Source organism: Talpa occidentalis, unplaced genomic scaffold (genome assembly GCF_014898055.3).
Source record: "Talpa occidentalis isolate TD23 unplaced genomic scaffold, MPIMG_talOcc4v2.1 talOcc4.4, whole genome shotgun sequence".
Taxonomy (NCBI): domain Eukaryota; kingdom Metazoa; phylum Chordata; class Mammalia; order Eulipotyphla; family Talpidae; genus Talpa; species Talpa occidentalis.
In genome coordinates this window covers 33,120,908-33,146,267 of record NW_023604295.1, presented here as the reverse complement: position 1 = coordinate 33,146,267, position 25,360 = coordinate 33,120,908, and the positions used below count along the sequence as shown (strand labels likewise).

The 25,360-nt window shown below is 40.7% G+C and overlaps 2 protein-coding genes across 2 annotated transcripts in view; both read right to left on the bottom strand.

Moving 5' to 3' along the window:
- Positions 1 to 4,091, bottom strand: part of LOC119258077 (fetuin-B-like) — a 4,904-nt gene extending 813 nt beyond the window's left edge. Inside the window, exons 1-4 of the mRNA XM_037526584.1 lie at positions 3,854 to 4,091; positions 3,428 to 3,538; positions 2,152 to 2,244; positions 82 to 276 (exon numbers count right to left, since the gene is read on the bottom strand). Coding sequence (XP_037382481.1) covers positions 82 to 276; positions 2,152 to 2,244; positions 3,428 to 3,538; positions 3,854 to 4,078 — 624 coding nt within the window. The 5' untranslated portion in view covers positions 4,079 to 4,091. The remainder of the gene's footprint in view (positions 1 to 81; positions 277 to 2,151; positions 2,245 to 3,427; positions 3,539 to 3,853) is intronic.
- A 4,950-nt stretch (positions 4,092 to 9,041) lies between these two features.
- LOC119256781 (kininogen-1-like) overlaps positions 9,042 to 25,360 on the bottom strand; it is a 40,965-nt gene continuing 24,646 nt past the window's right edge. Inside the window, exons 9-16 of the mRNA XM_037524545.2 lie at positions 23,528 to 23,700; positions 22,046 to 22,153; positions 17,071 to 17,155; positions 16,035 to 16,198; positions 14,093 to 14,200; positions 13,890 to 13,976; positions 12,083 to 12,160; positions 9,042 to 9,140 (exon numbers count right to left, since the gene is read on the bottom strand). Coding sequence (XP_037380442.2) covers positions 9,042 to 9,140; positions 12,083 to 12,160; positions 13,890 to 13,976; positions 14,093 to 14,200; positions 16,035 to 16,198; positions 17,071 to 17,155; positions 22,046 to 22,153; positions 23,528 to 23,700 — 902 coding nt within the window. The remainder of the gene's footprint in view (positions 9,141 to 12,082; positions 12,161 to 13,889; positions 13,977 to 14,092; positions 14,201 to 16,034; positions 16,199 to 17,070; positions 17,156 to 22,045; positions 22,154 to 23,527; positions 23,701 to 25,360) is intronic.

Sequence of the window (25,360 nt, the reverse complement as noted above, 5' to 3'; positions counted from 1 at the left end):
AACCAAGAGGCTGCTTATCAAAAGACAGCCCTGACAGCCCCCTCTCAGCTCTGGCTCCATGGCTACACGTGGGAGACTCACTGTTGGTGTAACGCCAGGGGCGTTCAGTCTCACTGGAGAAGCCCTGGTGACTTTGACCAGAGAATACTGCTTTGAGGCACTCTCATGGTTGTATTTTGCAAGAGACTCAGTGGCAGCTTCCAAGACCTTGGAATCTGATAAATCACTGGGGCTGGGGCATTCGGGGCAGATTTGGTGAATGCTTCTTCGAGAAAACTGTTGATGACAAAAAGAATACTTGAGCCACAAAGATCCTTATGATTTTTAATCCCAATTTTGTATGACCACAACAGAGACATTGTAAAAAAAAATGATAATGCAGAGTTTCATCAAGGATGGAATGGAAATAGCACTCTGAATAGAAAGCTGTCAGCAGTGAGTTTTGTGCAATAGAATGTATTACTTTGATAATTAAAGTAAAATCAAAGTAAGTTTTTTCCCTCTCACACATTGGTTTATGTATGTGATGGGATATGCTGCTGAACTCATGTTTATATTGATTTAAAGACTTCACTTCCAGTGGGTTCAATATTCCAGAAGCATTGCCTCTGTAAGGGAGTCTGGGTGTCTTAAAAGTTTGAGATTTCATTACCACCATGGTTTTTTTTACCTTTAAGTCCCTATCATCAAACGTAATATCTAATGCATGATAATTCTTAGCAAATATTTGTTGATTGAAAGAAGAAATAACCCAACTGAAGGTGGAGGCAGAAGGTGTTTGGTTAGAAAATGCAAATGAGTCAGAAACAAAAATTGATTAGGTCAGTCTGTGACTGGACAGAATTATCACACTAGTGGTACAGTCAGAATTTCTGACTGGAAGCAGAAGGGGGTGGCAAATCTAGTGAGAAAATTGATCAGAGACTTGACTGAAGTTCATTTTCTAGAGTATAATATTGTCAGACAACTGTTATTAGACAATTGTATTAGTTATTTGCATATTTATTGTGCTGGAGTTTGGGTGATTTAGATTAAGGGGTAGTTATGTCCAGCTTATCACTCGTGGCACCATTCTGGGGTCAATTCTGACTAAATTATTTAAGTCCTGATTCTGATTAATTGTTGTTATTTAATTTATATTAGGCAAGTCCCATCTTTATACTCAGGAACCTTAACTGATGGTAAGTAATATATTTGCTCTGTTGCATTGTCCCTCAAGAAAAATGCAACACAGTTATCACCTGGAGCTTGTTAGAAATACAGACTCTCAAGTCCCACCCCAGACTTAGGGAATCAGAAATTGCAGTGGAATAGAATTGGCAAGGAGTATCCTATGTACATAATAGCTTGATAAGTGGCCATATCCTATATCTCAGGTCCTGACTGATGCTTATTCAAGCAGGATCCAGAAAGCATGTACTTACATATTTCAAAAATCATGACTTTTAGCAGCATTATCTCAGGATATTTGTTTTTAGACATCATAATGGACGACATACATATGACAGAAATAAGGGAGGGTTGTAACAGGCAGCAAGAAGAGATGAAAGGTTTCCATGATAGATGACTAAAGACCCCCAAATCAAGGCAGTGCATGATGTGAGCTCCAGGGGTGGCCTAATTAAAGTTTTACAGGGATGTAGAAAGGACAGCACCAGTCATTTCAGTCATTTCTTGAACAGAGAACATTGTGGAAGAAGCATCTGTGTCAATGGTCCTCAGAGAATGGATATGAATTCCAAATCAGAGGCTATCAGGGGAGGCATCCTGAGCAGAGGGAGCCAAATGAGTAAGAAGCACAGGCTGGAAAATGTTAGCTGTGTTCAGAAAACAGGGGGGCATCCAGCCTGGTGGAGTGCAGAGCGGTGGAGTCAGAATATCTGCAAACAGGCAAGAAAGGGCACCTGGGCACCAGACATAGAAATTATGACATTTGTAACTTACCAATGAGTTAGGATTCATACAGTACCCAATGCTGAGCAATTATTGCAGGTGACTTGTGGAAGCGGGAAGTGCCAGTATTGGATATAGTGGAAACATGGTCTTGGAATGATGATAGCAAAGAAAAGAAAACCTTGCACATGTGGGCATTGCCCTGCTTAAATGCTTCTTACTCATCTTTTACTAAAATGAACAAAACCAAAGCAACACTTTACCTGGGCGAAGAGTACAGTTATAAGAAAGTGTATGGAGGATTCTTGCTGTGTTGTGCATATAAAATAATGCTTTGCATTGACCATAAACCTGGAACAAACACATGCACTTTATGACATGGAAGAAGACTCTAAGACTTAAAAAAAACAAAACCCAAATTGAACATTTCATTTTTAAGTTCTGAAAAGCTGAATGACTATTCTGGTGGCTTTGACTGTGGGAAACCATCAGCTGATTATCAAGCAGTTTAACCTACTTCTGGGGCACAGCCAGACCTCATCCCCCACACTCCTTCTTGGTCCTGCATGACTGGGCACAGGAAGGTGAGTGGAAGTGACTGTAACCAGTGCCAGGTCGGGCCCATGAAGACCTCCCCTGAGCCATCTGCCCTCCTGCTGCTGGTTCTCTTGCCAGAGATGAGGCAGATGTGCTGGTGACCCCAGAAGCCTGGAGTAGGAGGTGGCAGAGTCACAGCCACAAAGGAGAAGGACCTCAGGTCCCCTAATCACTCCTGGAGAAAATGACTTCTTGATCACACATTTCTATTTTGAATTTCACATGAAAAGAAACAAACTTCTGTCATGTTGGACTCAGTATACAATTTTAAGTCTATTGTTATCACAGCTAGTGTGACCTTAACAAGTATACAATTTCCAGCAGGGTAAATAGATTATTTGCTTATCAAAATCAGGTTGGTTTGACAAATTGAGTAAATAATTAGAAAATGTATCTAGATCCAATAACTTCCTTGTTAATGTGATCCTGCACTCATATTATAAGCTTTCTATTGACAAATGGAAATAAGCCCAGCATGTTGAGAATAAACTGACTTTTATTTTTAAGCCTCTCCCATAGTCATCATTAAAATGATTAATTCTGAAGGCCTTTAAATCTTTAGGTTATTTGATTCTGGCAAATCCATCCAGTGTTATTGATTCTGGCAAATCCATCCATCTCAATCACCCAACAGTTTTCCTTAAACACACAACAGAGGACTTCACCTCAGAACTTTATCTCACAAGTTAAACAGTGGCTTAGCATCTACAGGATGCCACTTTTCATTCTGGGTTTCATAATTCCAAAGGGACCCTCAGAAACCCCTCAGAAAATGAGTTAAACCATTTTGTTTATTGAACTAGAATGAGCACAAGGCACCATGTTCAGGTGATTATAAAGAGTGGCATTTAAAAAGATGATTACCCCGAACAACTTTCATCCCATACACAGAGGATACCTCTTTTCTCCCCTGGAGCCCCTGGACACAAGCACTTACTAATTCATGCAGTGCTCTCCCTCCACATTTCTTCCAAGGTTTCCTGATGAGCACGTGGCAGTCAGTCTCTAACACGTCTAGGGTGAGATAGTACACAGCTGCTGGTCCGTCCTGTAGGCAGAAGTGGAGAAAGCAACCACATCCCACATGAGCAGCAACCCCTACAGACTGGCCACTGATATCTCTGTTTTATAGCAGAGTCAAGGCTAAGATGCCTGTCAAAACTTCTCATCACATCTGCAATACTAGACAAAGGTAGCATTAGCTTTGTCTTTAGTGACAGTGAGAGCATTGCAGACACCCTGGCAGAATTGAGCAGAGCTGCTCAGCAGCTTCCAATTTGGAAAGCACCGGCAACATGTGTCCCTGGTCCCTAGCCCAGGCCAGCCCAGCAAGCACCTGCCCGGGTAGGGGACCATCACTTGCCTGTCTGTGTTCACGGACATCGCTCACTCGGTTGAGGCTCAGCACGTAGCCATCCTTGTGGTCCCTGTTGATGTCCCTCAGGTCAAAATTAGCAAATGACAGCACATCTGAATCATTGCAGCCACGGGAGAGTAAAGGCGATGGGTTGAAGACTTGCTGGGGTGGAGATGTAGCCCCAGAGCCCACAGCCAGGGCGCAGAGCACCAGGGGCAGGAGCAGACCCATTCTGTGGGGAGCAGATCCCCGAAGGCGGCAGTGCAGGCAGCTCTAAGGATGAGCTATTTATAAGGCTTTCAAAGGTCAAGTCAAACAGTTTCGTAATTCGAGTCCAATCTGGTGACCGGAGTTTGAATTTTAAATTTTATATTTCTAAGTCAGTATTGGATGTTTTGCCAGTATTTCTAACTTTAGATCTCCCCATCAATCCTTCCTAACCTAATCATGTGTGTATGTGTGTGTGCGTGTGTGTGTGCAAACAAATTTAAGTCTTTTAATTTTTGCCCATGAAATCATAATAAACACCTGTGTCAAGTCTTTTTCTTGGTGGTGATTGGATTCTTCTGTGTCCAGGGATCCACCTGCATCAGAATATGCAGGATTCTCACACCCGCCCTGGTCCCCTTGCACCTCCTTCCAGCTGAAATCCGCAGCCATGCTCGGACATGAACCAGCTTGGGGCCCTGGTGCCAGTGGTTATGTTACAGGGCAGGGTGAGGTGCATCCCAGACCCCGCAAACCTGCCTGCTTTAAATAGGTTCTGCCATCTGCCACATCAACACAAAACATATGAGACTTTCATGGGAAGGAACTTTAATACAATTAGGAAACAATACAGGAAAGGCGAAGAATCTAGTTTCTAAATCAAGCATCCAAAGTTACCCATCCCTTCGTGGGTAAAAGTCCACCCAAGCAGGATTGGCCCAGAGCAAGGCCCCAAAGCCTGTCACAAGTCTAAAGCACCTTCTAGTGGGGACCCACAGAAAAGCATAAGAAACAAGCAGACAAGTCTGGAGGGAAAAGAGCAAAATCAAAATCAAGACAAAACCCGCCATTGTCACCTCCCCACGGTGTCTCACCCACATCTGTTTTAACCAGTCCACCACCAAAAGGCAATTGTAGTTTCTTCACGTGTCTCTCGGTTGCATGTGCCTCCTCCAGGTCTGCTTCTAGCTCCTCATCCTTCTTCCTTCCTTCCTCAGTCTCCTCTGCAGCTTCTTCTTTCTCTGCTCAGCTCCACCCTCCCTGGGGGGCAGAAACTTGGAAGATCCCCCTTTCTTGGGGACCACCCTGTTGCAGTTACAAGTGCTTTCACACTGCTTGAGAAAAGAGTCAGAAATGGAGTGAAGCATCTAGATTGGAATATCATAGAAGTGTAGTCCATGGATCTGTGTCCTGCGCCCCCCACTTCATACTTCCTCCCACCCCTGTCCCCAGTGGTCTTTGCTTAGGTAAGTATAACCCTTGCTGCACCCACAGAAGCAGGATCTAGGATGGTTTCTCATTCATTAGCACGTTAAAGGTATCACCTCAGATGCCTTGAGGGGAAGAAACCTATTTTAGACCACAATTTCCTACATTTACTTGACTATAAACTAGGTATTTGCCATGAACCACAAAACACAGTATTGGAATTGCTGCACTAGCAGATAAGTAGGGATCATTCTCATTGAGGTTTTCGATAATAAACTGTTAGGGGGAAAAGGATGTCCTAAAGCTAATTCCATACAGGTTTTGTGGACGCCACCCCCACCCCAGGCCAAAGCCAAAGACACTGGGAACTGCAAATCCCATCACCACCAAAGGGAAGGTGGCTGGGACCTGAGGTGGGGTTAAGCAGCCAGGTTGGTATAAAGCCAGACATGTGGGCTTTAGAGGGGTCCCCCATTTTGACTCTCCGCCAGCTCGCAGCGTCTGGCCAGTTCGGAGAGTGCTTTTTGGGTTTCCACGTCGGCGGATCGGGTAGGACGCATTAAAGACTTTATTTCCCTGTTTTCTCCCTGAGTTATACATTTTCCTTATTTCCTTTTCCCTTTTAAGTAAACCTTTTATTAACCTTTTGTGCATGCCTGCAGTGGAGTATTAATAAGTCCCTTTTAAGCGCGCGGGTGAGGACCCAAAGCCAGGCAACCCGTTCAATATCGGGGCTGCCCTATAACAATTTGATAAACCTGCTCTTGAAAACCCAATCACGGAGTTGTAAATTACTGGTGATAATTATCTTAAAGGTAAATTAGTCAATCACCTCTGAATGTAGTTTAATAAATCCAAGTGGCCCATTTCCCAGGTGAGAAAACGGAGGGTGGAAAGGAAGCATGTCTAAATAAAAATCATGAATGAAATAGTTACAGAACCAGGACAGAAATCTGCTCGTGTTAACGCTGTTCATCAGACCAAATATTAAACCTCTAGCCTGATTGTAACTCTTCAATTATCCACAAAAGTACTTGGAAAGTCACATAACTACTATAAGCCTCAGTATCTAGATCTGTAAAATGGGTTTATCATATCATAGCACCTTCCTCATAGGAGATTCTGTTCAGGGAGGGCCAGACCCACACGTGTCACACAGTGACAGCTGTGCTACAAGAATATTACGATAATTGTTGGAAACTCAACAAACCTTATTGTGCAACTCCACAATGCTAGGAATTGTTAGGTTCTCTGAAATCAAGGGGCAATAAATCTAGTTAGATTGCTAATCTACAGCTCTTAAATAACTCCAGACACAAATTGTTTTCAAGGCTTGATTAACCAACCCATAGCTAATGACCTGAGCTCCCTCCAGCTGGGCATTGGGCATTTTCTTTTATCCACAATGACAGTGGTTATGGACACTCTATGTTCACATTCTGCACACAACAAAGAGTTAGCTTCAACCGGTGAGTGAACAATCATTCACAGGTCTTGTGCTTTGTATGATAAGAGGCTGGAAAGATGAGACCACAGGCATGGGGAGGGGAAGAAAGGTGTGAGGCCTGAGGAAGCGCATCAGGTGTGCACGCTGAAGGAGCATCACTCCAGCTAGAATGAAAAGCAGGACTCCCAAGAACTCGGGACTACACCTGAGGGTAGAAATCAAATATTGTGCAAAAATTAACAATGTAAGAATATATATTTATATAGAGAGAGATAGATAGATAGATATACAGATATACATAAAAGCAGAACTATAATAAACAATTCAAAATGGATTAAATGATGACTGACCCTGATGGGAGAGGAAAGCAGACCCAGATGTCATGGTTCTACCCTTAGCCGTGTGATGAAATGTGGGGGGCATAAGCACTCTGAAGCCCAGTTTTCCTATCTGTGAAGTCAGGTTTAGAACTATGCACTTTCTGAGAGTGCTTTTGAAGCCAGAGTCTAATAGCTTGTGCAGGGCAAGACCAGTGGCTGGCCCCAGAAGCTGTTGTGGGCACTGCAAGCAGCTGTGGGTGGTGGGCATTTTACCACCAGTCACCAGTGGCCCCACTGGGGCTCAGACTACAGGCAGAGGTGGGCAGTGATGGTGGCTGGCAGTGGTTCCCCTACCACACCGCCCCAGGGCATGCAGCTGCAGGGAGACTGTAGGGAGGAACACAGACCTCCATGGGGCCAGCCCCAATGCCTTGGCTGCAGCTGCCAGGAGTAGAGAGGCCCATGCCTGGATCATAGCATGGAACCATAAGGTGTGTGCTATGAGCTGATTGCGGAATGGTTCAATCAGCCATAAAATTGAAAACACTCCAATCAGATTTGGAGGAGGGGTGGAGAACCCGGGAAGAGAATATAAGGCAGTGCAGAAGATAGGTTGGTATGCTCAGACACTCGGACTCTCACAGAGGATTCTGTCCCTAATCTCTGAAGAAGAAAGAAGAACAAGCAGCTGACCTCAGAAAGAAGCGATGCTGAAAGCCTTGCAGAGAACCCAAAGAGCTTCCCAGCAGCTGGGCGGGCGGCACCTGCCTCTAGCCTGTCTCTGACATTACCTGAAAGAACTCCAAAGGCCCGGCCCGGTGTCCTAAAGAGCTGTTTGTTGTTGCGATGGGCCAACAACTTACAAAGAGATGTTAAGATGGTGTTTCTGACACTGCTGCCTCCTAGTGACCAGTGGTGACCTATTGTTGAGAGTGACCAGCACTCTGTGTCCAGGTCACCTCTGAGGGCTGTTAACAGCTCCTGATCTCTTGGTACCACCTCCCGGTGTTGCTGCCTCCATTGCTGTCTGGTCTGGTGTCCTGTGCTGCCCACCCTGCCCTTCCTATGCAGTGTAAGTCTTTGTTTAAGGTTATTGTGTCCTTATTTACCATGTGGCTGAGTCTTCCATTGGTAAAAGTGAAATCTCCAGCCACTAATGTGTTTTTCCCGGTGTCTGTATTCATGTTTGATAGTAATTACCTGATACATTATGTTCCTTCATTTGATGTGTATAAATTGAAGAGTATTATGTTTCCTTATGTATTGTTCCCTTAATCATTATGTATCATCCATCCCTGCCTCTGGAAAGTACATTTTAATAAATGTTTCAGCTGTATGTTTATTGTTGTCTAATATAAACTCAAAATATTTTGCATGAGAATAATGAAAATTTAACATCCGTTGAGTAACCTGCTATTCCTCTTAATTTTATAATGAAAAACTAGTGATAGGCAAATTGATACCAACCTAATAGTTACGAAATGGCCAGGTAAAAAAGATTAATAAATCTACAATAATTATAAAATGATTGCTTATAACAGTATAGCTTCCATTTGAAGAGTTAAGACTTCCTTAAAATGAAGTTAAAAGCAATGGGTCTCATATTATGTTATAATACATGAATAAAAAGTTAATTATAAGCCAACTCTATGCCTACTACCCAATACATAACAAATTATTTTATGTATTTTGCATGTGAATGATACCTAGATGTGTTCTCCTACCTTTGCCATGGGAAAAATACAATATCTATGGGATTCTTGCCTTGGTCAGCAAGGGTGCTTCAGAAGCAAGCTCTGAGTCCCGGCAGCGCCAGCCATGGCACTCCATCGCCTGACTGTTGCAGGAGGTGTGGTTGAAGGAAACCACTGTGAATTAATCAGGACTGAGACTATCAACACAGAACTTTATTTGGTTCAGCAACAGATGATGAAATGACATTCTTCTCTCTTTAAACTCCATCTCATCTTCTTGTCTGTGCACTTGGGGCTGCTGAGAGGGGCTGGTGGGGCTACTGTGCCTGCTGTGGGGGTGCTGCCTCATTCTTAGGAGCTGCTCCAGGCCCTGCCTCCCGAGGATGGACCTGGTACTCGCAGGACTTTTGGAGCCCCTGTAAATATAGCAGAACTCTGTTAATCTGATGTTAGCATTCAATGAAAGAAAAATGAAGTTGACAAGGTGAGAATTTAAGAACCAATAAACACTGGTTCTTTATTTACAAATACAGATAATATTTGAAAAGATTTTAAACTCAGGCTCAGAAGCATGCAATAAAGTGATGGCAGTGGTGCACACACACACAGGTGAATGTAGCGTCGAAAGCCCTCTCTTGTTTCTCCAGGCAACATCACAGTACAGGTTATAAAATTTATGTCTCCTTCTCATGATAAGGCAATGGAATTTTAGTAGCAAAAAGATGATGTGATTATAAAGTAAGGTCATAGAGGCATTTCCTAATTTTGTTTCTTCATTTTGTCCCGGAACAATCTGTATCACATCTTGTGATATTCCTTTACTGATTATTAAAAAAGGGGAGTTTCTTAGCAAGTCTGCCTCTATATTTCTTCCTCTGTTTTCGTATTTTTCATTAAACTCAGATCTGTTGAAAACTTAGGAATACTCATTCTAGCCTCAGCAATAAACAGAAAACTCTGAGTCTGTTGCAAAGAATAGTTAATGAATAAACAGAAACTGTTGACTTATGAGAAACACTACCACTGAGAAAGAGGATTATTAGACTAGCTTTGTCAAGTGGGAGTAATTATATGGTATAAAATATGGTATAAAATAGCCCATTTTTTTAATAATAAATTTTATTTTTATATTCCCCATACAATTGCACAATTGAAACCCCCTTATTTCGACCCCAATCCCTCCCCTCCATCCCCTCCCGCTCTCTACCCCCCATAGAGTGTCTCTGGTTCCTAGTTTTTTGTTGATTTTGATTTTCGCTTTCTTATAGTTATTCATTTTCCTGGTCCCTTATTTAGGTTTCTAGATTCCTGCTATGAGTGAGACCATCCGGTATTTTTCTTTTTCTTTCTGCCTTATTTCGCTGAGCATGATCCCTTCCAGCGCCATCCATGTTGCTGCAAATTGCATGTGTTTATCTTTTTTGAATGCTGAGTAATCTTCCATGGTATATATGGACCACATCTTCTTGATCCAGTCATCTATTTTGGGGCATAAAATAGCCCATTTTTATACCCATTTAAAATGGGTATTATATAATAACCCATTTTATAATTATAAAATAGCCTATTTTATAATTATATGTTATAAAATAGCCCATTTTAGGAGCTACCATATGACCCAGCAATTCCACTCCTAGGGATCTACCCAAAGGACACAAAAACATTGATTCAAAAGAATACCTGTACCCCTATGTTTATTGCAGCACCATTTATAATAGGTACAATGTGGAAACAACCCAAATGCCCAAAAACAGATGAGTGGATCAAGAAGATGTGGTATATACACACAATGGAATATTACTCAGCATTCAAAAAAGATAAACTGATGCCATTCACAGCAACATGGATGTAGTTAGAAGGAATTATGCTCAGTGAAATAAGTCAGAAGGAAAAAGAAAAATATTGGATGGTTTCACATATAGGAGGAATATAGGGGAACCAAATAAGACACCAGTGTAAAAAAATAATAACAGTCCAAAACACAACAAAACAAAAACAGACAATTAAAAATCAGAGACATCCTGCAAGGGAGGAGGAGGGAGAGGGGTCAGAGGGAGGGAGGAGCACAGGGGACTGAGGTGATGGTAAAGGGCTGCATTGGTGATGGAAAGTCTATGGGGACTACACATGAGGGCGTGGGGGGGAATATTGTTTAAAAATGAACAATGATGTAAATATAAAATAATAAAATAAATAAAAATAATATAGGTCATTTTAAAAAGAGATGTCAATTCATTGACTGCCCATTTCCCTCCCTCTGACCAGTATCTCTTTCGATTGTTCTTCTTTGACTTTTGGAGATTATTATTATTTACCCAGTAAGTTCATCATTCAGTCTCTTGACTTCTTTTATTTTCTCATGTGTTCAGGGACTAGATGCCAGTTTATTTAGATTGTCAAAATCAGTGACGTTCCTTTTAAGGTATAGGTTTGTTATCAGAAAAGAAAACAGACCATAAGGCATATTCATTTGTCCATTTTCTGTGACAGTAGGAAAACGTGTGAGGCAGACTCAGAAAGGACTTAGCTTTCAGTTTTGCGTTGTCTATAGAGATCAAGTGTCACCATTGTAAAGATCACTAGGCTGTTCGAAATTATATGGGTTTGGTGCATCATATCAGGATATTGGGACAGTGGAGGAAGAAGGTGATAAAGTGCTAAAGAAATACCCATGGCAGCATTAATTATAGAGTGCATCAGAGAGATCAAAATCTAGAAATTCTTTCATTTCCACAGCTGGATCATTCCAATAACTGGCTTCCAGGGGCACTCGGGAAGAAGTGTTTGGGAGAAGTGTTTCTGGAAATCAGATATCAGGCTAAAGGAAAAGCTATCTGGTTCTACCTGGATGTTAGGGAGCCAATCATCATCACTCTCCGTGAGAGCTGGTGATGGATTAGGCATCAATGCTGCAAAGAGATCTGAGTCCTGAAAGTCAGCAAAGGTGACTGCTACCCCTGGCTGGGCTAGGGAAGGAGTGGGCGTTGGCCCTTCTGTCTTCTCTTGTGTCTGTGTAGAGGGTGTAGTGCTGTCTTCAGAAGAGGTTGCCAAATGCTCTGTTTTCCTTCCTTTGTGCTTTCCATTGCTTTTGTTTTTATTTTTGTGTTTTCCATGGCCATGACCATGCTCATGTTTATGCCCATGGGCGTGGCCATGATCCCTTTGATGTTCAACACCAAAGCAATGATCCCTTATGTGCCCATGGCCTTGGTCATGCTCATGTTTATGGCCTTGACCAAGGCCATGTTTTATTTGTTCTTTATGGGCCTTGCCATGCCCACGAGTGTGTTCTTGGCTTTTTTCCTGAATACTGTTCTTCATCTTGTACAGGTTTCATGGAAGTGTGGGGTGAACTTACAGTTGTTTCTTTTCTTTCATCCGTCATCACTGACAATCGAAAAGGTGAAAAACCTGGAGGCCTTTTCATCAACTTAATCTAAACAGAAATATTAAGATGAATGCGTTACTCTGAAAACCACACTGTCAATGAAGAAAGAAGGGACAGAGACCAGGCAAGGCTAACTCAGTTACAGGGTGCATGTCTTTGCCAGATTTTAAATACTGTATTTTTATTCTGGACAGTATGGGATGAATAATATCTTTTCCTCTTCTGATTAACTTTAATTTATAGACATTAATTACTGTTTTTAATAATATACTAAAGCAAGCTGGGGAGTCTTTATTTCATCTGGAAAAAATATATAATATCAGAGTAACTTTCAAGCCTCTTATTATATAAATCTGCAACACATTATTAATTGATACAATTTCTATTGCCAAAATTACTGCTTTCATCCTGAAAGGCTCTAACTGACTTCATGAGCTGAATATATAGGTATCACATATCCACAAGTACTTTGTTGGAGTGAACACTTCAAAACACGTCCACAAGCTTGCCATGCAGTCTTTGGACTATATTGCTTATGTTAGACTATGTATAACCTACATAGAGCAAAAAACCTAAATCAGCAAAAAAGTAAAAAGAGGCAATTTGTATTGAAGATATGGATTTGTGGATTATTTGTCCTTATACTGCTAGTACCTGTGTGGTGGTTAAGGCAGGGTTCAGTGGTGTAAAGAGCACAGTCTTTGGAGTCAAACAAGTTGGACCCTGTAGTCGTGGGCATTGTGGCAACCAGGGTGGAGCCTGGTTTGATCTGTATTTGAATCCAAGAACCACTAACTTCACTTTTTCCAATTGCACATTAACAATAACAGCATCTGGGCCTCCCCGGTGGTGCAGCGGTTGAGCGCTGGGTTGCGAAGCTGCCCGCAGCCTCTGCAGCGCCGGTTCAATCCCTGGCTGCTCCCCGGCCACCAGAGGAGGGTCCCACATGGCACGCAGACCTCTCCCGCCGCCCGCTGCTCCCCTCAGCAGTGTACTTCGGTCCTTCTGCCTGCTCTGCTCCCTGCTCTGGCTCTGGTGAATTCTCTCACTCTCCCGTGCTTCTGACTGTACCCAGTGCTTGTATAAATAAATAAAAATAAATAAATAAATAAATCTTTAAAAAAAAAAACAATAACAGCATCTTTCTTGTAGAGTTTTCAGGGAAAATGTATTTGAAATCCTCAGGCCAGAGCCTAGGACTGAAGATGCACTTGGTAATGTCATTATTTACTGTAGGAGCTCAGATCTTTCTAATTTTTAGTGTCTTGAGAATGGGGAAATACTACTCACCTCCCAGAATTCTATTAAAAATATTTAAAAGTGATGAAAAATAATGCTTTTTATACTTGAGTATAGGTATGATCCCCTGGGGATGGTGTCAAAATGCAGGTTTTGACTCAGAAGATGCAGTATGGAGGCTGAGATCTGCAATTCTCCCAAGCTGCTTAATTACAAACAGAGGGCAGTGGAGTCCTGTGCCTCACCTCAGGCACCACAGGAAGATGTGCAGCTATGTTAGCACCCCACAGCAGGGTCTGCACTGTACGAGGAGAGAATCTATCTCGCCCTGGACACTGGCAATGTGTGGGAAATATTAAGATGACTGCTGTTCTCATTTCCAGCCACAAAAGAGAGTAAACAGAGAAACATGAGATTTCTTCGCATTTGTAAAAATAATGACCCAATTCATTTCATTAATAGTTTAGGTTAAGCTCCCAAATATGACTTTTTCGAATGAGCCAAGATGAACCCAAGATGACTATAAACATAATCATACCTCTGTGTTTGGATCACACTTGACAGTTGTTGTGGTTTCGTTCATCCAAGGTATCATGTAAACATTAGAATTACAGATTAGAGCTTGCTATCAAGAGAACAGAAGCCAAAAGAGAAAACACTGTTATTCATGAGATACTTAACCAAGTTTGAAACATCAAATAAGCTTCCAGGAAATAAGTAGACAATTGCATTACTGCTTACCCCTGGTTCTTTGGTCTCACAACTACTGGTGAACTCTGTATTACTTTCCTTGGAACATGTGGTTTCCCTGACCGTGAATTCTATTCTGTAGATCAATCCAGCCACCACCTGGAATATTAATTAGCATAACGTAGGTATACAGCTTAAATAAAATTGTATCAAACATCTGCTTCTACTCTAAGGACTAAAAAGAGAGAACACTGGCATTTTGATTACATGCTAATTAGGAACTATAACAAATCATTCAAATGTCTGACAGCAAAACTTCTGGCTTATATGCATGTGTGAAATATTTTACTATTGCCTGGTCCTATTTCTTTTCCCAATGGGAAAAGAAGAGCAGGATGTAATGTTAATAATTTTCTGAGTTTCATTGTTCAACAACTACAAAATTCACGGGTAATTCAAGGTTCAGGTTGTACTGGAATCTAAAAGGAGTAGGAAGAAAAACTTAAAACATTTTCTCTATACATGACTTGTCTTGCTAAATGAATCAGAAAAACACTTAGTCTCACTATGGATATTATGTTAATTAAATGACATGATTAGGAAAACTCTTTGGGTTTTCAGTTTTGCTTCTCACCAAATTTTTTATATTAGAAAACTATTTCCATTGCAGTGATAGTTTAAATCATTATACAATGGTGTTTTCCATCAAGCAATGTGTGGTCGAAGTTCTTTTCTTCTGTTTTGGAGGGCCTTAAAGAAGCACACAATTTATTTATTGTAAAAATTAAACTCATTGTGTTTTAAAAATACTCTAATTTTAACAAAATCACAATTGTGATATTTTCAACATTTAATAATAGTATTCCTCTATCTTTTACATACTTGAAAAAGGCACTTGATAAAATATTTTGAAATTATATTTTTTAAAGTTAGCTGATATTACCCAATTCTACACCAAGTTATTGAGCACTTGGTACAGGATTTAAGTTTGTGTGTGTGTGTGAGAGAGACAGAGACAGAGAGAAAGAGAGAGAGAGAGAGAGAGAGAGAGAGAGAGAGAGAGAGAGAGATTAAAAACTCCTATTTTAGAATTCTAGACACCCTGAGTCAGAAGCATAGAATTATTTAGTAAGATTTTTTTGTTCCAATTATAAAGATAAAGATAATGTTGGTTTGGTCTAACAGCTGGTTCTATTTTGATTACTTTTTTTCAAGCCTGTATTTAAGGAAATCAATTTTGAGGTTCTATAATAGTAATCTGCCCACATCACATTAGGCTGCTGGAGCTGGAAGGGATATGGGCTCCACTCAACCAGCCACTTCTGCTGCAGATGGGACGACTAAGGCTGTGTGAACCTGAAGGACAGTCCAGGGGCATCCAGGATGTGAGTGGTTAGATAACGGATAGAGGTGGGTGTCCTGAGCCCCAGACCAGGGCTCACCTTATCCTCTGCTGACAAGTGTGGAAGACAGAGGACATCCCATAGGTTACCCACATAGGGAGATTGGGGAAAAATGACATGGACATGAAAATGTGAAGAGTCTGGATAATAGCAACTCACTGTTGTGACTGAGTTCAGGGTACTAAGTATGTTACAATGAGAGATGAATCTAGAAAGGCGTAAATAAGTCTTCCTTTTTCTAGCCCTGAATTTGATTATATAACAGCTACTAGTATTTATATATTCTAGCCCTGAATTTGATTATATAACAGCTACTAGTATTTATATAGCACTTGAGCGTTTGAGAAGTGATGACCACACATCCCCTTATTTGATCATCACTGCAGACTTTACAGATAGAAAATGGAGAGTCACTTATTCAGGATCACACACCAAGCTTGCAGTGAGGTTATGATGTGAACTTCAAATATTTCAAATTTCATTCATCAGCTCTATTATTTCCCAATCCAGAATCAAGATCTTCGCACAATTAGTAAGCAATTTGCACACATACTGCAATATTAACTTCATTTGTAGCATAATTAACAGACCTGAACTGTGGCTTTTTTCACATTGTCAATCTTGAAATAGAAAGTTCCATTATTTTCTGCATTCAGCTTTTTGATGGAAAGATTCAGAACCTCTTTCAATTCTGGGCTGTTTGCAGAGATCTCTGTGGGACAGCCTGCACACACCTCGGGAGGAAAATTCACCGCTGAAAGAATCAGGTTTTAAGGAAGTGTGTATAGAGAAGGAGCAATCTAGCCTTGCACCTGTCCCATTCATGATCCAGTATCCATTTACACAGGGTCGTGTGGCTGCCCAAGGGGTGAGTAGGTGGAGGCTGACTTTCTGGCCTTTGCCTGCTGCCTTTCCTCTTATTTCTTTCCCCTGAGCCCAGGGTATTTAGGGAATCAGCCAATCAGAAGGTCTTAATACCTCAACCAAAATGGTGTGCTTTTTATAACTTACATATTTTTCTTGGAGACTGTCAAAGGCAATTCTTAAGTTAAAGGAATCACTCTCTAGTGGGAAAATTTTAAGTCCTTTGTTCCTGGTGAGCTGGCAGCTTCAGGAATGCTACTTACTGTGGAGTCCATACAACTATCTTGCAGGTGGGATAAAAGCCAGCTCTTGGTACAGAAATACTGACTTGATCATAAACTCAACCATTTTCCTGACTATAACATGGATAGAGAGGAAAAAAAAACTTTAATTGAGAGAATTTTATTTTGAGCATTTAAAAATATGGTCAGCTTTTCGTAACTGAATATCACTGGGCTTAGGGACATGTCGTAACAAGGAGGCCCAGCAGGCTCAGAGAACAGAAAGTTCCCCTTGTGGCACAACATCCTTTATGGACCCCTGGGCGAGCACTTTCAGTTCTACCTGCTGCCACACAGCTGGGCAGAGATGGGTACAGTATTGTCAGAAGGGTTGAGATGAGGTACAGTGTCCTCAGCAGGCTCTGTTGCCACACAGAATTTGTGGCACAGGATGGGAGCACATATCACAGCTGCTGCGACATGATCAGAGTGGTGTGGCTCAGCACACACTACTGAAGCACCAATGTGAGTTCTCTCATACCTGGAGAAGTCTCACACTTCTGTATGAGGGAAATAATTCTCTGCGAAAGGTCCATGGATGCTTTATCTGTGCATTCACCGATATCCTGGTTTTAAAAAAGTACACAAGAGCATAAGTTAAAAAATGTTCTTAAGAAACTTTATACAAGTAGTGAAATAAATTTACTAATAAATTAACTTTACAATCTTTGCATGGAAAAAAAAAGTCTAGTTTTCAAGAAGAATAAGAAAGTTATATAATTGCATCAAAACTAATAATCAACACATATACATAGAAATATGAAATAAGATGTCAGGAAAATCTAATGTAGAAATAATAACCATATAAATGAATGGCAACATTTTCATTTAGAAAGGCAAAGACTTTCAGTTAAGTTAAAAAAAATCAATTGTTAACTTTAGGAAAAATATCTTGTAACAAACCATATAAATGATCTGTGACAGGCCCCCCCGGTGGTGCAGCGGTTGTGTGCTGGGCTGGGAAGCTGCCCACAGCCTCTGCAGTGCCCGCTTGGTCCCCAGCAGCAGGGGAGGGTCCCACATGGTGTGCAGACCTCTCCTGCCGCGCCCTTTGCTCCCCACAGTATTGCACTTCGCCAGTCTGCCTGTTCTGTTCCCTGCTCTGGCTCTGGTGAATTCTCTCACCCTTCCGCGCTTCTGACTGTACCCAGTGCTTGTATAAATAAATAAACAAAAATATAAATCTTAAAAAAAAAATTGTCTCTTTTGCTGTGCAGAAGCTTTTTAGTTTGATGTAATCCCAGGTGTTTATCTTTGCCTTCACCATCACTGCTTTGGGTGATGAGTCTTTAAAGATGTTTTTGAGATGTATGTCTTGTAGTGTTTTACCTATATTTTCTTCTATATATTTTATGGTTTCAGGACCAAAACAGAGTTACACCCCACTAATTGGGAAAAAATGTTTGCACTCCATCCAACTGATAAGGGACTGATCACAATGATATACAAAGAACTCACATGGTTCAACAAAAACAAAGTAAACAATCCAGTCAAGAAATGGGCAAAAGAACTTAAAAGACATTTCTCCAAAGAGGAAAAGCAAATGGCCAACAGGCATATGAATAAATGTTCAATATCCCTTATAATCAGGGAAATGCAAATCAAAACCACATTGAGATACCACCTTACACCAGTAAGAATGGCACATATCAAAAAACAAGCAACAACAAATGTTGGTGAGGATGCGGTGAAAAAGGAACTCTCCTACATTGCTGGTGGGAGTGCAAACTGGTCCACCCATTGTGGAAAGCTGTCTGGAGGTTCCTCAGTCTACTGAAAATGGAGCTACCATAATCTGGCTATTCCACTCCTAGGGATCTACCCAAAGGACACAAAAACAGCGATTCAAAAGAACAACTATACACCTATGTGCGGCAGGATGCGCTACCCATGCTGTCTCTTGAGAAGGTCTGGGTATTGGGGGAGATCCCAGAGAAGAGGGGAGTCCCTGTGCTCCCCAGAAGAGGGAAAATTGTACTTCCCACAAGAGGGGAGTTCTTGCACTTCCCAAGAGCTGAACTAGGGAGTCTCCATAGCAATGCCTGCTAATGCTCTCCTCTTTGTTCTTGGTTAATGCTAAAGTAAGTTAGTTATTAATTGGCTTGTGAAAACCCAATTCAGACCTAGACATTAATTGATTTATTGTTCTTACACTTGAATCAGTATCAAAGAAAGTACAAACTGCTAAATGTATAGTTAGGAAAGAAATGTTTTGGCCCTGAGAACTATGGAAAACAAGTCGCCCTGAACCAGCTGTGCTTGGAAACAGTAGCCTAACACAGGGGGTTTAGCCTAACACAGGGGGTACATGTTTGCTGCAGCAGTGCATTTCCTGGTGTATGCAAAAGGTCAATAGTTCGCAGGACATGTGGAGGTTAGGAAACTCTAGTTAAGACTTAGACTTCAGTAGAACTAACATGGATTTGATGAGTTGCTTTAGGCCACTTTGAAGTAATTGAGTGCTGAGGAGATAGGTTGATTTTTAGTAATAGAGTATAGAATAGAACTTTTACGCCCACTAGGAAACTAGGAAAATTCAATAGAATGCTTAATCGTTGCCAAATGTTGTGCTGTCTTATATAATTGATCATGTTAGAAAATGAGCTGTACCTAGGAAACTAATTGTTCCTGATGTTTTTTGAGGTAACCAAAAAAATGCCCTTTTGGTATGAGACCAAGGGAGTTGCTACATGTTTATGAGAAAATATGTATTGATTGTCTTTGCTCTGTTTCAATGCTTACACTGATGTAATCACACCACTTGCCTTAAGGTATAAATAAAGACCCGCTGAGACCCTCAGCAGGAGATATTTGCACCAGAGAGGGTGTCAGTGTCTCCTCAATACTTCATTCCACTTCCCCTCAGCCCTCTGAAAATTTCACCACAGCAAGCCGTCCTCTCCTTTCTGAGATCCCTGACACGACATCTACCTGGAGCTGGTCTCCAGCACCTATGTTTATTGCAGCACTATTTACAATAGGTAAAACCTGGAAACAATCTAAATGCCCAAAAATAGATGACTGGATCAAGATTATTCAGCAATCAAAAAAGATAAACTCATGCTATTCGCAGCAACGTGGATGGAGCTAGAAGGAATTATGCTCAGTGAAATAAGCCAGAAGGAAAAGGAAAAATGTGAGATGGTTTCACTTGTAACAGGAATATAGGGGAATCAAATAAGACATCAGTGTAAAAAAAATAATAATAACAGTACAAAACACAACAAAGCAAAAACAGACAATTATAAACCAGAGACATCCTGCAGGGGAGGAGGAGGCAGAGGGGTGAGAGGGAGGGAGGGAGGAGCACAGGGGACTGTGGTGATGGTGCACGGGTGCCTTGGGGGAGGATATTCTATGGGGACTCAATCTGAGGGGGTGGGAGGGAGGCAAATATTGTATAAAAATGTAAAAAATGATAAATGTTAAAATAAAAAAAATGGGGAAAAAAAAAGGAAATGATCCGTGAAAGTTCCTTTGGTACAAAATGGATGGATCTTGAGGTGATTGTGCAAAGTGTAATAAGTCAGAAAGTGAAAGATGGTTTCACTCACTTGCAGAATATAGATACAGAAAAAAAAATTGATGAAGCACAACAACATCATTCTTAGGCTCTGTGAAAAATGTACTGGCTACTGGAGCAGGAGTGGAGAAGTGATGGGTTGAGGGACAGGAAGGGGGTCAGACATGGGACTGGAGCCTTGGTGGCAGGTGAGTAAGGCATGTGCACCTAGGGACATGTCAACTGGTACTCCCCAAAATATTACTATGCAAACCATTTGTAAACCAATAAAATAAAAGCTATGATATTACAAAAGAATATCTTAAAAATAAAAATAAAGAATAATATCTTATACTAGGATAAAGGAAACTTAAAGCAAATACAAACAAAAAAGGGGCAGAGTACTATTAATACTGGGAATAATAAAATTCAAGGTATCAAAAATTTTATGAAAGTAGTGAAAAGATTAATTTATTCTTTTAAAAGAGACAGTCCAGAAGTATGGGATCAAAATAAAGTAGAAGCTATAAACTTTGTGAGTTTAAATGGATAAAAATAATTGCGGTAGGAGAATTTTATATATGCTATTAATGAAGGAAGGCCAATGATAAAAAAAACGGTTATAAAAGAGTTGAATAAGATAATAAGCATTTATTTAAATGGCACTTTCATATAATATACAATTTATAATACTTTTATAGCTAGGGTACAAAATAATTTAAATCACCTTTACATTAGGTCACAAGAAAGATTGGTTTTGGAGATATAAATACCAGACCCATAAGTCGCATATTTAAATTTACTTTGAAGCTATGGCTGTGAACAAATGATGGCCTTGGAACAAAAATAGAGGACAGAGCTTTCATATGAAACCACTACGGGAGAAATGTCATCTCAAATGTGCGTGGAAGGGAAGAATGCTGAGCTATCTGGTATTCTCTTGGGAAAAATCAGTTGGCTCCCTCAAACAAAATTAATTCCACATTAAATTTAAAACTATTTCTGAAAACTTTGACAACAGAAAGAAAACTAAAGTAACTGCAGAACACATGGTGGAAGAATTTAGAAGGAAAATATCCATAGATTTGGTGACTTATAAACAAAACTATTTGTGAGTCAGTAGTATTGTAATGTAAACTAAAATGTAAATAACGGAGGACATACAATAAAGCACTGATCCCTTTATAAAGGAATGCTATTTTTCAAATTATTCAAATTTAGCTTAGTTTACTTTATATAATTGAATGACTATATATTTTTGTATACAGTTTTTTGTTTACTTATAGCCATTTTATTATGTCACAAAACTTAATTTTTTGATTAATTAATTAATCAACCATAAAACTTAATTTTTGATGGCGGGACCATCTTCTATTGTATGGATATACTGTCATATACTTAGGCATTCCATAATGTTGAAGGAATTTATTTCCAATGTTTTCCTAGTAATAATAACACTGAAATTAACATCTTGCAGTACAGATCTCTCTCTCTCTCTTTTTCATATAAGGGAATTTAGAAGTAGAATTACCAGGTTAAAAGACTTGCAGCAACCCTTTACTTAAAGCACAGTCTTCTGTTAAAATGCAAATACTCCAGGGAGGGTTAGGCCTTAGCCATGTCAGATACAGAGGGACAGAGCAAGTGGGGAAGGAAAGGAGGGAGGAAGGTGTGAAGATGGGGAAAGACAAACTTGACAATGACATCGCATTGTCTCACGCTATTCTCAGTCCCTGGTTATCTCTGTAAGTGCTTTTTGCTGATGTGTAGATTCTTTGACCACATAGGTAAGGGCATAGAGACCAATGACGTGAGCCTTCCCAAGGGAACGTGAGTGTCATCTAACATTTTAGTGGCAGAGTTCTAACACAGTTCTAACACAGCTGCAGAGTTCCCACACCAAAAAACCTGTACATAAAATGCTAAGAAGATAATTAGATTGTTGCTTACTTACGCCATTGGAAAGGATCTGGCAGTCTGGAGTTAATAATGGAAAGTCTGCCTTGGAACAATTTGTTTGCAGAATTGAGTAGGAAACATCAAAGTTCCATCCAGCTACCACCTGAAACAATTTTCAGAGGGGCTTAGGATACTGCCTGGGATATCATCAACACCCAAGAAGTATCAACTGTAATTATTGATAAACAAAAGTTGTTACTAAATAAATATTAAGCATTTTATGATTCACACAACCCTTATCACAACACACACACATTCATAAACATGTGTAAACACATAAACATGTGTATACATAAACATGCATATACATTCATAAACATGTGTATACACACATTCATAAACATGTGTATACATTCATAAAGATGTGTATACATCTGCCAGGATGCAGAAAACATTTTCTATTGCATTTTGTGAATTATTAACAATGCTGTACTGGGCAGATTAAGAAAACTTGGAGCTCAAGTAATCTTTAGGTCCTCAGTTCCTCGGGCTAGCTGGTAATAACATTTCTCTTGCTTTAATGTGGGCCAGTCCTGCTGTCATAGCTGGACAGGGACACAATTGAGCTGCTTGTGTATCCTTCAGGAAGGCAAGTTGGAAGGCGGAGCAAAAGCAGGGAATGTTGCCAGCCAAAGCTGAGTCATCATGATTAGAAGTTGAACTACAAGGGATCCAGCCAATTGTCAGCCAAGGCTTAGTGGTCTGAGGCAATGAAAGGATGTTCTATAGATATTTGCTTGCCCGCCAACCCCTAGAAATACAAAAACTAATTTAGAGGGTGCCCAGAAAGCAATGCCAACTTTTTTTAGGTACAATTTAATATTCTGAAGCCATGTTTGTCTCTTGATAGGTAGGTGGTGTTAGAGGGTTTTTTTTTTTAATATTTATTTATACGTACAAGAACTGGGGTGCAGGCCAGAGGTACAGGGAGTGAGAGGATTCACCAGAGACAGAGTGGGGAAGAGAATAGGCAGGCTGACTGAAATACACTGCTGAGGGGAGCAGCGGGAAAGTCAGGAGGGGTCTGCTGCGCCATTTGTGTCACCTCCCTGGCCGGGGATTGAACTCATGCTGCAGTCTTAAGCCCTTGCACCTTAAGCCCAGTCTTAAGCCCTTGCACCACCAGGGAGGCCCCATGGTGTTAGAGTTTTCTTAAAACCTTCAGGCCAGAATGACTTCTTTCACCAGCTCTAGAAAGAACTTCTAATGCTGACCACCCTTTCATTCCAAACAAATCTCCAAGCAGGGAGCCTGATGAGTCACCTTGGAGCCTTTACATGTTGCAGTTTCCCGGTCACTTTGACCGAAGCAGAAGATGTTTGCTGCCTGTGTTAGCCACAGGAGGACATAGAAGAGCCTCCCTCCAGTTGTGTAACCCAGTGTTTTTTCAGTCAACAGTTTGCTTCAGTTGATGAAATCCTAAGCATAAAAATCTAACAAATTTTAACAATGCAAAATGAAAAATAAAAGAACAAACCTGTTTATAAGCATGTTTTGCTTTTCCAAGATCAAAGAGGTGAGAATGAGCACTGTGGTTGTTAAAGTGTGAAATAGCATGCTTCAGGATTTCTTTTACGCTGGAGTCCTCTGTTGATATGGGGTACATGCAACCACTGCAGATGTGCTGGGAAATCAGTGCAGGTCCCCCCACTTGACAAAGAGAGGCAAAATAAGAGACAATATTAATGAGAGAAAGCAGCATTAAAATACATTGCCCTACAGGGGAGCGCGTCCCCGGCACCGGCATTTTGCAGCAGGAACCTTTCTTGCTGGAGACTATGTGAAAAAAGCAGAAGGCTCACCGAGGAGACAGAGGTAAGCTGGGAGGCTTGCCTATGCCGGGCGCCTTCTAGCCTGCAGTCCCAGCCCAGAGGGGAGCGGCACCCACCACTGGGGCAGGCCGGGTGTGCAGGGGAGCGTGCCCGGCACCGGCATTTGCAGCAGGGACCCTTCTTTGGTGGAGACTGTTTGAACCCAGCAGAAGTTCCCCAGAGGAGCCAGAGGTGAGCTGGGAAGGTCGCCCAAGATGCCGGCCAGTACCAGCAACACAGTGTCACAAGGAATACGGCAAATTAGAAAACAGGCAGTAGGGAGTAGAAAAACCACATGCAACCCAGCAACTCCTCAGCAAAAAAGCACACCGCAAAAAGAAAACCATCTACCAGATTGCAACGACAGTAACTTGGAAGAACTTCTGAGCCTTCCAGATAGAGAATTTAAAATTGCTATGATTAAAAAACTGACAGAAGTCATAAAGGAAAACAATGATAAGGGGAAAATAATTAATGACCAGAAGAATGAAATTGAATCCCTAAAGAGGGAAGTAAAAGAAATGCAGGAGATCAAAGAATTAATGGAGACGCTAAAGAACTCTGGGAAAAGCAATGAAAGCAGAATAGATGAAATGGAAGAACGAATAAGTACTCTTGAAGACACAGAAATAAAAAGAACTAAAACAGAAAAGGAAGGAGAAGTACGAAGGAAAAAGACCAAAGAAAGACTTCGGGAACTATCTGACTCCATGAGGAAAGGAAATATAAGAGTTATAGGAATCCCAGAAGAAGAGGAGAGAGATGTAGGAACAGAGAAAATATTCAAGGATATAATTGAAGAGAACTTCCCAAACGCGAAGAAGGAGCTGAAAATTGATATACAAGAAGCAAGAAGAACACCAAACTTCCATGACGAAAGGAAAAATACAGCAAGACACATAATAGTAAAGCTCCCAAGAATCCAAGACAAGGAAAAAATAATGAAACTGACAAGAGGGAAGAAACAGATAACATTCAAAGGGAAACCAATCAGACTGACATCAGACTTCTCTGAAGAAGCGCTACGGGCAAGGAGAGAGTAGAGGGACATAGTCAACAGACTCCAAGAAAACAGATGTCAACCAAGAATACTCTATCCCGCAAAGCTCTCCTTCCTCTATGATGAAAGAATAAGGACCTTCTCAGACAAACAGAAACTCTGGAATTTTATTACGACTAAACCCCCACTCCAAAAAATACTACAAGGAGTCCTAAAGCCAGAACCTCAGAGGGACGAATAACAACAAAAGAAGGCCAAAGAAAGTTATTAAAAGAATAAATAAATAAAATCAAAGGAAAGACAAACACAATGGCAAATACAGATGCTAACATATCAATACTAACTCTAAATGTAAATGGACTAAACTCTTCAATAAAAAGACACAGAGTTGCAGGCTGGATTAAGAAACAAAACCCAACCTTTTGCTGTCTCCAGGAAACACATTTAGCTGCAAAAGATAAAAATAGACTCAAAGTTAAAGGATGGAAAACAATTCTAC